The sequence below is a fragment of the Muscardinus avellanarius genome (assembly GCF_963383645.1).
Source record: "Muscardinus avellanarius genome assembly, chromosome: 11".
NCBI lineage: Eukaryota > Metazoa > Chordata > Mammalia > Rodentia > Gliridae > Muscardinus > Muscardinus avellanarius.
Window position 1 is genome coordinate 22,755,463 of NC_137797.1, and position 17,966 is coordinate 22,773,428.

The 17,966-nt window shown below is 37.0% G+C and overlaps 1 protein-coding gene across 1 annotated transcript in view; it reads left to right on the top strand.

Annotated features, from left to right (window-relative positions):
• BLTP3B (bridge-like lipid transfer protein family member 3B) overlaps positions 1-17,966 on the top strand; it is a gene marked incomplete at both ends in the record, with an annotated part of 107,446 nt that overhangs the window by 87,146 nt on the left and 2,334 nt on the right. Inside the window, 4 exons of the mRNA XM_080706022.1 lie at positions 2,824-2,966; positions 4,585-4,735; positions 7,807-8,060; positions 8,395-8,503. Coding sequence (XP_080562148.1) covers positions 2,824-2,966; positions 4,585-4,735; positions 7,807-8,060; positions 8,395-8,503 — 657 coding nt within the window. The remainder of the gene's footprint in view (positions 1-2,823; positions 2,967-4,584; positions 4,736-7,806; positions 8,061-8,394; positions 8,504-17,966) is intronic.

Consider the following 17,966-nt stretch of genomic DNA (forward strand, 5'->3'; position numbering starts at 1 on the left):
ATTTCTGATTCTAGAAGTGTACTATTTTTAGGATCTTTAAAAATGTTGACTTCGTGTGTAACATATAAATGATACACATTCCAGATTCTCCTGAACTTTTAATTATTCTCTTTATGTTGGAGACTTTGATATTCATTGTCAGGAGATTCCTGCTTTTGTTTCCAGAAATACATGAATAGTCTCTCACTGTAAGAAAAAGATCAGATAATATGGAAATGTCTAGAGTGAAAATTAAGTTATCACTTAAACATCACTATTGCTGTACCCTTGGTATGTTTCTTATTCCAGAAGTATATTGTCAGATTTTTGTTTGTATACTTCCAGACCTTTTATGTATGTATTTTTATATAAGTATGTGTGTCCTGCACATATACATGTATACTAACAGATATGCATATGTATTATGTATATATGTATTTATTAATAAAAGCGTTTAAGAACACAAACATGTAACTGGATTAGTAGCCTACCACAGGCTTCTAACTAGTCTGTCTCCTCGCATCTGTTCTTGTTCAGTTACCATTTATTTTTCATATCATAGGCAGAGTCTTCATCTAAAAGATGTAACCTTCCAAGTTAATCCTGATAACTTGTCATTGCTACAGGATTATTAAATGTAAAATCCTTCCCAGTATGGCAGTGTTCTGTTTTGCTTTGGCCCCAGATCGCTGCACTTCTGCAGTACTGGAGAAAACTGCAGTCTTCTCTTAGTTTCTTTATTGTGATGAACGTTCTTGTACTTGAACCTGGAATGCTTTTTTTCTTTCTGTACACTTGGGCAATAATATTTGCTCAAAGGCAGCTTTTTAAGCCCCTGACGGTGAGGAAGGCCCTTTGAAATGCTAATACGAACTTCTCATACCACAGCTGTACTGCATGCATCTTCCTGGCTCATTCCATTAATAGATACCAAATGCTAATGTAGATGCCAGCTATATAGTAGCTAATGTACGAATAAATTGAGGCTTATGTTTTGGCTTTTCTAATCAGAGTTTTCTAATAATATCATGGAATTTTAAAGTATTTATCTGGCCGGGCGTGGCGGTGCACGCTTGTCATCCCCGCGCTTGGGAGGCGGAGACAGGAGGATCGCGCAGGTTCGAAGCCAGCCGCGCGCGCTGGCTTAGGAGACCCTGTTTCCAAATAAAAAAATGTAAAAAAATAGGTCTGGGAGTGTAGCCCGGAGGTAGAAGGGCTTCCAGGAACCCCAGTACCACCAAAAATAAAATGAAATAAAGCATTTATCTGTGATAAACAAAATTTTAAAATTTTATTTTTATTACTGCTTGTTTAAAAAATTAAAGTACAGAATATTGAGAAATTTAGGCAGCTAGACAAGGTTGGAGGATAACCACAGTGATTACGGGGTTACCAGGCATGGTGGAGCAGGCTTGCAGTCCCAGTACTCGGAGGCTGAGACAGGAGGAGCGCAGGTTTGTGGCCAACCTCAGTAGCTTAGCGAGGCCCTTCACAACTTAGTGAGACTCTGTTTCAAAATAAAGGAAAAAAATACAATTAGGACTGAGGTGTAGCTCCCAGGTAGAATGCCCCTGGGCTCAATCCCCAATACTGGGGGAAAAAAAAAAAAATTCATGGTGTTAAATGCTGGAACTAGATGGGACAATAGAGCCGAACCTGTTAGTTACACCAGCACTCAGTTGCTGTGAAGAAAACATGTGTTCGGCAGTGGAAGACTTTTTTTTAGGGCATTAGTATTTCTAACGTTTTATTATTGGAAATTATTTCTCATTATTTGCTAACTTTTTTTTTTCCCCCCGGTACTGGGGATGGAACCCAGGGGCATTCTACCTCCAAGCTACATCCCCAGCCCTATTTTTATTTATTTATTTATTTACTTATTTATCTATCTATTTATTTATGTATTTATTTATTTATTTGGTGGTACTGGGGATAGAACCCAGGGGCCTTCTACCTCCGGGCTACACTCCCAGACCTATTTTATCTTTTATTTGGGAACAGGGTCTCTTAAGCCAATTGAGGCTGGCTTTGAACCCATGCAATCCTCCTGTCTCAGCCTCCCAAGCAGGGGGATTAAAAGCATGCGCCACCACGCCTGGCTTTTATTCTTTATTTTTGAAACAGGGTTTCACTAAATTGCAGAGGGCCTCACTTAGTAGCTGAGGCTGTCCGCAAACCGTGTCCTCCTGTCTCAGCCTCTTGAATGCTGGGATTACAAGTGTGCGCCAAGACATCCAGCTAACTTTTTTTTGGGGGTGGTGGTGGTACTGGGGATGGAACCCTTCTACCTCCAGGCTGCACTCCCGGGTCTATTTTATATTTTATTTGGAAACAGAGTCTCTTAAGCCAGCACGGCTGGCTTCGAACCTGTGTGATCCTCCTGTCTCTGCCTCCCAAGCGTGGGGATTACCACTCCTGGCTTTTTTTTTTTTTTTTTTTTTTAAACAAGCGTGCACCACCATAGCTGGCTGCTAACTAATCTTAAACTAATTTTCTTTAATTAAAAAAAAATTTTTTTTTTCGGTACTGGGGATGGAACCCAGGGACAATCTTACCTCTGAGCTACACTCCCGGTCCTATTTTTTTTATTCTTCATTTTGAAACAGGGTCTCACTGAGTTGCAAAGGGCCTCACTAAGTAGCTGAGGCTGTCTGCAAACCACGATCCTCCTGTCTCAGCCTCCCAAATGCTGGGATTACAAGCATGCACCACCACACCCTTTGCTTAATGTTTTTTTTAAACAAGGCTATGTTAAAAGGATAATCCCTGTTGGTTAGATAAAAATAACATTGCTAGGTCATGTATAAAACTGTTTTGAGTTTATTTATTTTTGTATTATTTCAGAAATTAAAAAGAATTCAACTACAAGCTACCAGAGCCCAGCAGAGAGGACGAACACCAGTGCAAATCTGCAGAATTATGGTGAAACTTCACCAGATGCCATTAGTACAAATTCAGAGGGTGCTCAAGAAAATCATGACGACCTGGTAATCATTTTAGAGGGACTTTGTGAAAAGAAATGCCATCGAGTTTATTTCATATTTGATATTTTGACATTTTAAGACATTAGTATATAAAGTGAATTCTTAGATGGTAGATTTACCTTGTTCCATTTACTCTTGAAAATACTTTCTTTTCGCTTAATCAATTTTTTTTTAGTGTTTCACTTTTTTAAACTTATTTATATTGAGGAGGGGCAGGTCTGTCTTATCCTTTGTTTTTGACCTACATTTTAGCTTCTTTTAAAAATACTTTCTGCTGGGTATGGTGGTGCATGCATATAATATTCCCGGTAACTGGGAGGCCAAGACAGGAGGTCACAGGTTTGTTGCCAGCCACAGCAACTTAGGGAGGCCCTCAGCAACTTAGTGACACTTTCAAAACAATAAATAAATTAGAGCTGGGGATGTAGTTTGTGGGTAGAATGACCCTGGGTTCAATCCCTAGTACCATATATACACACAAAAATGCTTTTATAAAGTTTGATGGCAAGAAAAGTAGGTAGTCCTTATACTGAGGGTCTTTTTTTTAACAAATGAAATAGATTACTTGTTTCTTTAAAACCCTCCTGACCCAGTAAAATATTTGTGAAAGACACAAAAAATACATCATGCCCTGCTTTTAGTGAAAACCATTTTACATGGAAATGTTATATAATTAATCTTTATCATCTAAAATATTTTCTGTTGGCTGAATAAAAAGAAAAGAACTAAAGTTTGCCACTACAACTTGACTATTCCTTATTCAAAATTCTTAGAAGTGTTTTGAATTTCAGATTTTTATGGATTTTGAAACACTCGCATACATATGAGGTATCTTGGGGATGGGACCTAAGTGTAAACAGGAAATTCATTTATGTTTCATAAATACCTTGTACACATAGCCTAAGGGCAGTTTTATATAGTATTTTTAATAATCTTTTGCATGAAACAGAAGTTTCATGGTAGCTGGGCATGGTGGCGCATGCTTGAAATCCCAGCATTCGGGAAGCTGAGACCGGAGGATCGTGGTTCACAGACAGCCTCAGCTACTTTAGCTCAGTGAAACCGGTTTCAAAGTAAAGAATAAAAAATAGCTGGGCGTGGTGGCGCACGCTTGTAATCCCTGCGCTTGGGAGGCGGAGACAGGAGGATCGCGCAGGTTTGAAGCCAGCCGCGCGCGCTGGCTTAGGAGACCCTGTTCCCAAATAAAAATGTAAAAATAGGTCTGGGAGTGTAGCCCGGAGGTAGAAGGGCTTCCAGTAACCCCAGTACCACCAAAACAACAACAACAAAAAAACAACAAAAAAACAAGGGCAGGGGGTGTGGCTTGGAGGTCGAATACCCCGGGTTCCATCCCCAGACCCACAAAAAGAAAAAGAAGTTTTATGGTATGTAATTTTTCTCCTGTGTCATATTGTCATTCAAAAATTTGAATTCCTGTTTTTTTAATTAAGAGTGTTCAACTCATATAATAAAACAACCATATTCTGTAGGTCACATGTACAGTTTTGGTTTGATAGGTCATAATTATATTTTTAGTGGTTAATAGTAATTTTTAAAATCATTTTTAAACCTTATTCTTAATTACTTGGTATGCTCATATTATGTATTTAATCACTGATAGATGTCAGTCGTGGTGTTTAAAATCACCGGGATTAATGGGGAAGTTGGCATCCGAGGAGAAGATACCGAAATCTGCCTTCAAGTGCACCAGGTGACACCAGATCAGTTAGGCAATGTCCGTCTTCGGCATTACCTCTGTAATCGGCCAGTTGGTAAGATTTTTAAAAAATATTTTCCACATAAAATACTTTATGTAATTTTTTTTGGCATTTGGCTTTTTTCTGTTAGGCCTTGTGGTTTGTAATACATTTGATCAAAACAAAACAAAAGAACAGGACTTGCATATTAGCAAGTGTAAATCTTAATAATATGCAAACTGGAGGACGCCAAGTAGTTTGTTTTTGAAAAAGTTTTTTAGTAGATAAAAGACAAAACAAATGATTTGAAATAAAATTTTAAAATCTTGAATTTGTTCTGTATCCAACACATATTCTTTTCGGATTGTACCCTTAGATTATTTCCAGTTATACAATTTATTTTATTATTTACATTTATGGTTCACCTTAATACCATATGCTATTTGTTTCTAACTGAATAAATGATTTGAGAATACCTTGTATGTGTGGGTTATACTGTGTTTGCTACTACCTTATTTTTCTCCAACTGTTTCAGTTGGTTTTTTTTGAAGATAAGAAAGAAAAGAAAGGGGTAAGAGTAAAGGAAAGCCGGGCGTGGTGGTGCACGCTTGTAATCCCCGCGCTTGGGAGGCAGAGACAGGAGGATCGCGCAGGTTCGAAGCCAGCCGTGCACGCTGGCTTAGGAGACCCTGTTTCCAAATAAAAAATTATAAAAAATAGGTCTGGGAGTGTAGCCCGGAGGTAGAAGGGCTTCCAGGAACCCCGGTACCACCAAAAAAAAAAAAGAAAAAAAAGAGTAAAGGAAAAAGAAGAGCATCACCAAGTAGTTGAGCTTGTGAGCTTGCACATTTCAAAGAATAATAAGCCGTATTAACAAAGATACTGTTCAGCCTACAGGTTTTATACACTACCATCAATCTGACATCACATGAATATTGCAAAGTTAACGTTTTTTTAATTTCATTGCTTTTTCTATAGAATGTGGATCTTGGATTCCTTTCCTAGAGAGACATGGCATACTAGTCCCAGAGCACAAGAGATAGTAGACAGGAGTGATTTTGACTAACAAAGTATTTGTTTTGATTTTATCTCTGCTCTAAAACACTTTTTCTTTTTCTTTCTTTTTCCCTGTGGTGCTGGGGATCAAATCCAAGGCTTCATACATGCTAAGCAAGTACTCTACCACTGAACTACACAAAAAGCCCCACCAAAATACTCTTTTTTTGTTTGAATATGGCTTTCAACTCCTTTGAGCGAGTGTATGTGTGTGGGTACGTAGGTAATTGTAGATATGTCTGCGTAGAGAGAGGAAAGGCAGAGGAGAATCACATTAACTAAGTAGTTGGTTGTGAATTTCTCTCACTACTAATTTAGCAGCAAGTTAGCTGGGTTTGGTGGTGCACACCTACGTCCCAGTACTTGGGAGGCTGAGATAGGAGGAGCACAGGCTGGAGGACAGACTCAGCAATAGCAAGACTCTCAGCCGACCCAGCAAGACCCTGTTTAGAATGTTTAGAAAAAAATCTTAACAAGTTAGCAGTTGTTGTTTTTCTTGATATAGGAAAGAACATTCAGCATTATCAATTTATGGCTATTGCTTTTACTTTTTAAAAAATTAAACTATCTGAGGTTTTAAAGAATTATATTTGATGTATTATTTCATTTATTTATTTTGAATGTTAATAAATAATAGTAGTATTAATCAAATATAACTCTATGCCCGAAATGAAATTTCAAGAACAACTTTCCACTTCAATTTGCATGTGAAGATGTATCCATGGTGCATAAATATACACATCTTTAATTTATTAATGAATTAATTTATTTTCTGCCGTACTGGGGATGGAACCCAGGGGCATTGTACCTCCACGCTACACCCCCAGCCCTATTTTTTAGTCTTTTTATTTTGTAGAAACAGGGTCTCATGAAGTTGTGAAGGGCCTCACTAAGTAGCTGAGGCTGTCTGTGAACCGTGGTCCTCCGGTCTCAGCCTCCCGAATGCTGGGATTACAAGCGTGAGCCGCCATGCCCGGCTCAGCTTTAATTCTTGCAACTTCTCCCTTATAATTGCGGATACCTTTGTCCCCAGTAAGACTACTCACAGCCATGCTGAGGAAAAATAAAATGTTTTTCCATTATAAATTTAATTAGTGGAGTCTTCTTATGAGGATCCTTGGGATAAATAACTTCTATGCCTTAGAAACAGAAATGGCTTTGCCTTTCCAGAACAACATTTGTTTTTTCTCATGGGTTTCACGAATTATGAAACTGATCATATTTTTTACTTTATTTCCAAGAAACTTATTTTTGGTCCACTTTGAGCACAAATATTTAAATAATGAATTTGAGACTATTAACCTTACCATCTGTCTTCATCTTTTTACTTCTATTCTTTTCCCCTATTATTTTATCCTATTATACGGTGTGCATGTTGCCTCCTATTTATTTTGGAGGAAAAGAAATAAGCAAAATAGTTACCATGAGTGTCAAACCATAAATATTTACTTTAGTGATATCACTAGTAAATTCTTAAAAATTAGATATCTATTAGAGTTTTATTGAAATTTAAAAAATCCCTTAAACTTGAGTATTATATTTCCATAAACTCAAAGCTTTCTATATATAGGTACTTCTGTTAAATATATTTCTACATATATAATTTAAAATAATTTCAGTTTTAGATTTGTCTTCTAATAGAAACATTTTAATGTCTTCTCTGTTTACTTATCCATTTATTGTAGTAGAAAATTGCCTAGAAAAATTAGATTTATAGTGTATATTGTGTATTTTATATGCAGTATACAATGTCATTTAAATTAGGAGCAAATAAAGCAAGGCATGGTGGCACACGTCTGTAATCCCAGTACTTGGGAGGCTGAGACAGGAGAATCCCAGACTGTGGCCAGTCTCAGCAACTTAGTGACACCATGTTTCAAAAATAAAAAAAAAAAAAGGGCCAGGGGTCTAGCTTAGTGTAAGAGTGCCCCTGGGTTCAATCCCCAGTACCACCCTCCACAGTAAATATTAAAACCATTTTATCTATTAGTACTTTAGTATAAAAATGACTATAACCTCTTAATGATAAATAATAGTGATTTTTTTGGAGCTTTACAAAATTATGATTTTTTAATATTCATTTTCCTTAGGTGCCAATCAGAAAGCTGCAGTGTATTCCAAATCCTCTCCTGAGATTTCTCTGAGGTTTGAAAGTGGGCCCAGTGCTGTAATACATTCTTTGCTTGCAGAAAAAAATGGATTTCTGCAATGCCACATCGAAAACTTTAGCACTGAGTTTCTTATATCTTCTCTTATGAATATCCAACACTTTTTGGAAGATGAAACAGTTGCAACAGTCATGCCAATGAAGATAGAAGTTTCTAACACAAAAATAAATTTAAAAGTATGTTAAAAGTTAATTTTATGTTTTCATGTTAAAAATGTTCATGTTGTCTAGTTGGGATTTGATTCATATCCAAGTAAAATGCATTCTCTGTAAGATATACTCTGTCAGTGCTGATTAAAATGAGTTTGTTGGTCTTCATGGTGAATGGAATAGAACCCCTTAGAAATTAATGTCAAAATAGAGCTGGAAGTTTTTTGTTATATCAAATAAAGCATGTGTAGATGTATTTCTAAGTCATTAAAGTGATTGCTGAAGTAGTGTTTAAGTGATTATTTTAATTGTATTATTTACTTTAATAAGAACATGCCAATCGGATTTCTCTTTCCTATAGGATGATAGTCCTCGGAGTAGTACCACGACCCTTGAACCAACTCCTGTGACTGTGCACATCGATCACCTTGTGGTAGAGAGAAATGATGACGGCTCGTTTCATATCAGAGGTAATATGGGGAATAATGTCAATGAATACCCCAGACTTTAAAGTTTATTTATGTGCTGATTATTTCATTTCACTCAATATTTACTACTCTGCAGTAGCAGAGACTGAGGGACACTTTGGGTACATTGTAATTAAATGTCATCTATATACAGACCCTAGACACAACTCATCAATAGTTGGCCTAATACTTGTTCAACAAGTATGTTTTGAATGAAAGCGTGAGAGCCTTTTGTGGTCTTACATGACTTTTTTTTTTTGGTGGTGGTGGTACTAGGGGTGGAACCCAGGGGCTTTCTACCTCTGGACCACACTCTCAGACCTATTTTATACTTTATTTGGAAACAGGGCCTCACTTAGTAGCTGAGGCTGGCAAACCTGTGCATTCCTCCTGTCTCAGCCTCCCAAGCGCTGGGATCACAGGTGTGCGCCACCACGCCCGGCTCCTACACAACTCTTGATCTTCCTATGTCACTCTTACTTGAACTCTTCTTAGCTTTACTTCCCGTTGTTGTTTTGTGTATCCTCTCCCCTTGCCCTGCTGTACTCCTTGCAGTGGAAGTTGCCTTGCATCTCCATGTTCTTCTTCGCCCTGTTATTCCTCATAAGAATTGCTCATCCCCTGTGTAAATTTTATGCATCCTTCCAAAGATATCTCAAACTTCTTTTCAGTATAGCTTTCTTTACACATTGATGTGAGGTCTTATAGGTTTTAGCGTTCTTACTTTTCGGTACATAAGTTTCTTACAGTTTATTGCTAGGTATTTAGTTCTCTTTTAATGCTCGTGTGTTCACTCGAACAGGATTTAAGGTGTGTAATGTAATAACCTTGCATCCTGTTAAGGAATGTGGAGTAGCAGAACAAGCATGTGTCAGTAGACTCAGATGTCCTCCTCGCTATTTTAGTAGCTTGTTCAGGGTGAAACATGAGTGACTGACACAGGCATTAATTTAATTGTTCAAAAACCTGATGAAATGAACATGGAAAAAGAAGAATAATGTTATTTACAGTATTTCTAAACATGAATTCAGTACCATTAAGGGTCAGATGTTGTTCAAAAAACTCAACCAGGGAGCAAACTAGAGAGGCAAAAGTAGATGGTATGTGCCCATGAACTCATGAAGGAGAGAATTGTTGCTGAGGTCAGAGTGTTGTGTGAAGAACACTTAGCGCTCGTCGTTCTTTCTGCAGTTTGGAACCAGCTGCAGATTCTGAGACACAAGAGCGAGGTGAACCGAGATCCAAACATCAGCTTCATTCCTGGTCATAGCTCAGATGGAGAACATAACCTAAGTCTGTGAAGAGATATGCTTGCTGCACAGCGCTTTCTTCCTAATGTTTTAGCTTCCAAAACTTCATGTCTGTTTTATAGGAAAAGCAGAACAGAATGTGCCCTTTTTGGAGGCAAAGGTATTTATACCAAAATGAGAAGAGATTGAACCACACATAAATAGTTTCTTTTTTCTAAACTCACCAATCAGATGAGTCATGCCTTGTTCCCAAGGAAGAGGTGAGAAATGCCACAAAGAGAGTGGAGGAGAATTCTCTAGGGAAGTTTCTCCTCAGAATCAAGAGAAATTTCCCTAACAACACACTGGGATTAAAATGGGACCCCTGAACAGTAGAGTCTGAGCACTGTTTTTTGAGATATTCACCTGTGTTCCTACCTAGTAGGAGATTCCAGTAGGGTTTGCATATTGGCTAAGGGTTAATTCTTTAGCTGCTAAACTCCAGGAAAGGAGTGATCCCATGTTTGGTTGATTAATTCATATGTCTCCCAAGTAGCACAACTCCCTTTCCTTCCACAACCATTAGAGTTCAGCTACAATGAAGAAACAGCATCCACTGTCAAGAAAGTGGGATAAATATACCTCTTCTAATTCTCAAACATATAAGAAAACAGGGCCAATTAGTATTTATAATTGTAAGCTAGAAACATTTTCTAGCTGATTGAATAGAAAATATTGAGGCTGGGTACAGTGACAGATGACTATAACCCCAGTACTTGGGAGACTGAGAGCAGAAGATCTCAAATTCGAGGCTAGCCTCTGCAATTTAGCAGGATCCTGCTTCAAGAAAAAAAGTAAGGGCTGGGAGTGTAGTTCAGAGATAGAATGCCCCTGGGTTCAGTCTCAGTGTCTGTCTCTGTCTCTGTCCCCCACCCCCTTCTCTTCCTCCTCTCTCTCTCTCTCTCTCTCTCTCTCTCTCTCTCTCTCTCTCTCTCTCTCTCCTCCCTCCCTCCCTCCCTCCCTTCCTCTCTCTCTCTCTCTCTCTCTCTCCCTCCCTCCCTCCCTCCCCCCCCCTCTCTCTCCCTCCCTCCCTCCCTCCCTCCCTCCCTCCCTCCCCCTTTCTCTCTCTCTCTCTCTCTCCCTCCCTCCCTCCCTCCCTCCCCCTCTTTCTTTCTCTCTCTCTCTCTCTCTCTCTCTCTCTCTCTCTCTCTCTCTCTCTCTCTGTAGCTTTTGTTTTGTTTGGTGTTTTAGTGTGCAACTAAAATTCCAGATACCACATGAGAGATTGCAGGGGAGGAAAAGAGTATTAGGGATCTAAAAGAAATTTTGTCATTTTTTAGGGGGAAGATAGCATTTTACTTTGATAGAACAATATAAGTTTAAATAATGAGTATTAATATATACTTATTAACCTCAAATAATGAAAAATAATAACTTTTGAACCATTAGGGTGCAGAAAAAACTAGACCAAAAATATCCAATCAATCCAAGAAAAGATAAGAAAAAAAGGAAAGGATGGCTAAAGAGCAGACATTAAATTAAATGACAGGAATTAAGTCATCAGAATACATATGAACGGTTCAAATTTTCTTACTAAAAAGACTCTAAGATACAGTTGAAAACAGACTTCTATTATATGCTACATAGAAGATATTTCCCCAAAACAAAATGATACAGGAACACTGAAAATAAGGAGACATGCACGCAGGCATACACGCACCCACTAAGAAGCCAGGCACAGCCGGGCGTGGTGGTGCACACTTATAATCCCAGCATTTGGGAGGCTGATAAAGTAGAATCGTGGTTTGGGGACAACATCAGCTACTTAGTGAGGCCCTTTGCAATTCAGTGCGACCCTGTTTCAAAATAAAGAATATAGGTGCCAGGATGTAGCTCAGTGGCAAAGCGCCTGCTTTGCAGGTGTGGCACTCTTGAGTTCGATTCCTAGTTCCAAGAAAGTTAAAAAAAAAAAAAAAAAAGAACCCCCTTTAAAAAAATAAGCTAAGAACAAAATAAAAAATATAAAATAGGGCTAGGAGTATAGTTCAGAGGTCGAATGCCCCTGGGTTCCACCCTAAGTACTGGGGGGGGGGGAGAGGAGGAGGAGGAGGAGGACAATACTTGGGAAGAATAGACAGGAGAGTTGCAGGTTGTGGTACCGAGGGTGGTCCTAGGATGACAAGTGTGCACCACCACGCCCAGCTCAAAAACTATTTTGATTATGGAGAATTTGAATAACATTCTTAATCATTTTTTGTTTGTTTGTTTGTTTGTTTGTTTGGTGGTACTGGAGATGGAACCCAGAAACTTTCTACCTCTGGGCTATACTCCCAAACCTATTTTTATATTTTATTGGAAACGGTCTAAGTTCCTGAGAGCCTCACTAAGTAGCTGAGCTTGGCTTTGAACCTGTGCAATCCTCCTATCTCAGCCTCCCAAGTACTAGGATTACAAACAAAGTACCTGTCTCTTATCTTTGGATTTGACAAACAGGAAATTTCAAGTACCCATGAAACATATAAAGTCTCAAAAAAAAGTTCCATAGATTTTAAAACATAGTATTCATGCAAGCCATTTTTCTAATTTCTGTGCAACAGAGCGTGTCATTAACACAAAACTGTAGGCCAAGCGTAGTGGTACATGGTTGTAATCCCAGCATTTGGGAGGTGGAGATCTGAGGATCCCAAACCAGAGGATAGCGGTTCGCAGACAGCCTTAGTTACTTATGCAAGACCCTTTGCAACTCAGTGGGATCCTGTTTAAAAAAACAGCAACAAAACTGTAGTAGAAAATAAAATAATTATTTTGACAACATAATTCTTGGAGAATTATTGGCAAGGGAGAGTAAAATTTGGTTATTTGTAACACATTACCCTGCTTTAAAATATCATTCTAAATAATCTTTCTTGGTGTTTTTTCACATCACCAAATGTAGTACCTGACTTAATAAATAATTAGTATTTGTTAAATCAAAAAGTTCTTTTAAATTACAGGTTTTTAAAAATCTACTTGAATAGACCTATCAGAGAAATACAAAATTAAAATTTAACTTGGTGATAAAAACTAATTTAAAAATTCAGTTTCTTTGAATTTCTTCCTTAGTATTTCCCCCTATATTTCTCACCTATATTTATTGTATAAAGTCAAGTGCATATATAAAGCTTATAACTATATTTGATATTGAGCTAAAGGCAAAAATAAATCTCACTGGTACAGGGAACTTATATGTTTGTATGAAAATTATTTCCTTTTGGAGATTTTTTTTTTGTAAAAAACTTGTGTGGACATACATGTATACATCGCTGATTTAACCCCTACCCAGTTCCCACCCCATTCCCTCCCCGTCCCTCCTTCCCTTGCTTGGCTTAGTGGTTGACTTCGATATGTTTAAGTACATTGTGTGTTTTAGAGAATTTCCTTCTTCCTCCCTCCTTTCTCCTCCTTTAGGTTGTCTTGTTTTCTCCTCTCTAGTATTTCCCTTTTCATCTAGAGTTCCTCCTATGACCCATTTCACCTTAGCTTTCACATATTAGGGAAAGCATCCGATTTCTTATTTTTTGTGACTGACTTATATTGCTTAGCATAATGTCCTCTAGTTCCATCCATTTCCCTGTAAATGATGTAATTGAGTTTTTTTTTAATGGCTGAGTAAAATTCCATTGTGTACATATCCCACAGTTTTGTAATCCATTCATCTGTTGATGGACATCTTGGCTGGTTCCATAGTTTGGCTATGGTGAATTGTGCAGCTATGACCATAGATATACATGCATTAGTTTGGTAGTTTGGTTTCCTTTCTTTTGGGTAGATACCCAGACGTGGTATTGCTGGATCGAATGGTAGATTTGTTCTCATTCTTCTGAGGATTCTCCATACTGTTTTCCAAAGTGGTTGCACTAATTTGCAATCCCACCAACAATGTTTTAGAGTTCCCACTTCTCCACATTCTTGCCAGCATTTGTTGTTGTTTGTGTTTTGAATGATTGCCATTCTAGTTGGAGTTAGGTGAAATCCCTTTTGGGGATTTTGTTTGGTTATTTCTTTAACATTGAATTTAGCAGTTCTCTTGTGTTTTAAATAATAGATGTATTTTTCAAAGCTCAATGGTATGATGGAAAAGTATGTCATGTTCTTCAGATTATTAATATTGTGTAATATCCAGGATAATTTACTTTAGTTTTCCATTAGCATTTAAAGGATTTAACATAAAGAATCAGGCTTTATTTTATATATATGTCCTCTTGTTTTAACTCAGTATATTTCTTTTCTTTTTTCTTTTTTTTTTCTTTTTGGTGGTACTGGGGGTGGAACCCAGGGGCATTCTACCTCTGGGCTACACTCCCAGACCTATTTTATACTTTATTTGGAAACAGGGTCTCAGTAAGTTGCTGAAAGCCTCACTAAGTAGCTGAGGCTGGCTTCGAACCTGTGCAATCACCCTTTCTCAGCCTCCCAGGCACAGGGATTACAAGCGTGTGCCACCACGCCAAGGTTAACTCAGTATATTTCTAAAAGCAGTGTCATGAAGCAGATTATGACATTTTTCTTATATTGTAGAATTTAATTGCATTAGGGTCTTGAATACATGAAATGTTTAGTGTAACACATAGCCTACTTTACCACACATAATAGCTTATATGTTAATCTATCACTGATTTACTAATATGTCAGATATGATAAATATCTAACAGTAACTTTATTTGCTTAGGATCTTATTTTATTTTGCCTTTTTTTTTTTTTTTTTTTTTTTTGCGGTACGGGGAATGGAACTCAGGGGCATTCTACCTTCGAGCTTCACCTCCAGCCCTATTTTTAAAAAAATTCTTTATTTTGAAACAAGGTCTCACTGAGTTGCCAAGGGCCTCACTAAGTAGCTGAGGCTGTCCGTGAACCGTGATCCTTCTCTCTCAGCCTCCCAAATGCTGGGATTACAAGCATGTGCCACCATGTTGTAACACCATGCTCTGTTTAGAATTTTAGAAGGCCACTGGGAATGATTTGAATATCCTTTCTCAAGTAGTTCTTTAAGAAATTTCAAGATACGCTACATTTTTCTCTTCTCAAAGTAAATTTTACTTAGGAAGGATCGACATTCATTAGTTGCTGTTTTAAAAATTATATTAAGGTGTTTGCTGGTGATAATGGCAACTTGCCTAATATTTTTCCTCTTCACGCCTTCCTTTTTGTTTAATATATTCTAAGCTGTACTTTACAGTGGTTCTAGATGTGATTAAAGTCTTTCTTTAAAGAATTCATGGTTTTATACCTTTTTGCTGATTATCACAGTAGCTCACACTTCCGAGGAAAGTTTTAAAAACAATTATCCATTTTTCAGTAAAGACCTTAAGGAGAAACTTCAAATAATTTTTCAGAAAATAACAAAGATACACTTCAATTTCCTTTTTGCTCCAGTGAAATTTGGCTACTTAGATAACCTAATACTTTAGGTGAAAAAGACAAAATGTTTGCATTTGTATGCATTTATGTTATACAAAGTCATCTCTTGTTAATTACCTTTAAAGGCAGTGTAGTAGCTCTGAACAGTCCCCCAATACACCTAGGATTATGTGGGCTTTTTTTCTTTTCTTGCTTTTTGCTTTGGACATCCTATCTCAAACTAGTGCCAATCTGAGATCATGAAGATTTACAAACCCGATATTTTAAGAGTTTTAAAGATTTAGGTTTTAAATTAAGCTCTTTAACTCAGAATAATACATTTGAGTTTATTTTTTTTTTAATTTGGTGTATAGGTAATGACAGTAGACACATGGCTTATTTTTGGCTTCCCCATCCCATTCCGTTCATCTATATATCTGTCCTTATGACAGTACCACATGTTTTGATTACCATCTTGCTTTGGAAGAAACTGAAATTGGGACATTGGGTCTTCCAACGTTGTATTTTTCCAGAATTATTTGGACTTTTCTGGGTCCCTTGCAATTCCATATGAATTTTTAAATTGGCTTAATAATTTCGTTAAAGAAGCAGTTTGAATTCCGATAGAGATTGTGTTAAAGCTGTAAATCAATTTAGGGGAACATTTCTGTCTAATATTAAGTTTTCCAATCCATGGGCATGGGAATTTTTTCTATTTAGATCATCTTAGTTCCTTGAACAATTCAACAAATAATTTGTTTTGTATTTGGCCCTGCTGGGGATAGAACCAGGATCTTGTGTATATTCTTTTTGAAGATACTTTAAATGGATTATTTTCTTAATTTCATTTTAAGATTATTCCTTATTATAGTATATGTAATTGAAATTTACTTTTATATTGATTTTGTATCTTACAATCTTGATGAATTCATTCTTAAGTTCTAATAGTTTCTTAGTTGATTCATTAGCTTTTTTCTGTATAAAAGATCCTGTCATCTGTGAATAGAGAGAGTTTTATTTCTTTCTTTCTAATCAGATGCCTTTTATTTCTTTCTCTTGCTCAGTTGCTATGGCTAAAACCTCTAGGACAACATTGATATGATAAGAACAGATACACTTGTTTCTGATTTAGGCAAAGAAGAAAAGTATCCAGTCTTTTCATGATAATATGCTGTTAGCTATGGGGTGTTCATAGATGCCCTTTATCAGATTGAGAAAGCTCCCTTATATTCCAGTTGATTGTTTTTATCATGTAAAGGTATTGGATTTGTGTCAAATGCTTTTTCTGCATCTATGGAGATGATGATTTGGCTTTTATTTTTCTTCTGTTGATATAATATTTTGCATTAATTGTTTTTTATGCTAACCTTTTCCTTCTGGGATCAGTTTCACTATAAATAATGTTTATATATTACTGGATTCAGATTGCTTGTGTTTTATTAAGAATATGAATTTTTAAGTTTATTGATCATAGTTTTTTGTGATTTATTTGGCTTTGATAAAACTGGCTTCAGAAAAGAAGTCTGGAAGTGCTCATAATCTTTTTTGGGAAATTTTTATAAAACTTACAAAGATTAGGTATTATTTCTTTGTTGTTGTTTTATAAGGATTGAATTCTTGTTCTTATGCATGCTAGGCAAGCATTCTACCACATTCCTGTCCTTTTTTAAATGTTGAAACAGGGTCTTGTTAAGTTGCTATACTACTACTACTACTACTACTACTACTACTACTAGTTGTCATTGTTATTATTATTATTTGTGATATTGGGGATAGAATGACCCGTGGTCATTCTACCTCTGATTTATACCCCTGGCCCTATTTTATTTTGAAACTATCTCACTAAGTTGCTGAGGCTGGCCTCAAACCTCCACTCTTCTTGTCTCAGCTTCTCAGGTACTGGGATTGCAGGTATGTGCCAACACACTTGACGGCTATTGTTGTTTAAGAATTCACCACTGAAGCCATCTGAGCCTCAGCTTTTCTTTGTGGGTAGTTTTTAATTAGTGATTGACTCTCTCTTTGCCAGCTGTATATGTCTATTTGTATTGTCCTCTTGAGTTCATTTGGGTAGTTTGTGTCTTCCTCGGAATTTATTTCATCTTAGTTATCTAATTTGTTGGCATAATTATGCCTTTATTTCTGTAAGGTTGATGGTAATGTTCCCTCTTTTGCTTCTTCTTCTTTTTTTTTTTTTTAACAATACTGGGGATGGAACCCAGGGGCATTCTACCTCCAAGCTATACCCCCAGCCCTCTTTTTTATTCTATATTTTTAAACAGGGTCTCACTGAGTGGCAAATGGCCTCACTAAGTAGCTGAGGCTGTCCGCAAATCTGGGTCCTCCTGTCTCAGCCTCCCAAATGCTGGGATTACAAGCATGCGCCACCATGCCTGGCTCCCTCTTTTACTTCTGATTCATGTAATTTTTTAATTTTAGTCAGTCTAACTAAAGGCTTATCTTTATTCATTTTTTTTATCTTCTCAAAGAATCAACTTTTTATTTTACTGATTTTTTTCTTATTTTTATCTCATAATACTGTCCTCATACTAATAGGGATATACATATATACTTGTATATATGTGTATATATAATGATATAAATAAGGAGATATCTTTTTAAGATTAGTTTTGCTGAGCGTGGTGATGCGAACTTGTAACCCCAGCACTTAGGAGGCTGAGACAGTAGGAACAGGGTTCTCGGACAGCCTCAGTTACTTAGTGAGGCCCTTTGCAACTCAATGAGACCCTGTTTCAAAATAAAGAATAAAAATTAGGGTTATGGATATACTTTGAAGGTAGAATGCCCCTGGGTTCCATCCCCAGTACCGCAAATAAAATAAAAAGTGTTTCACAGAAGAA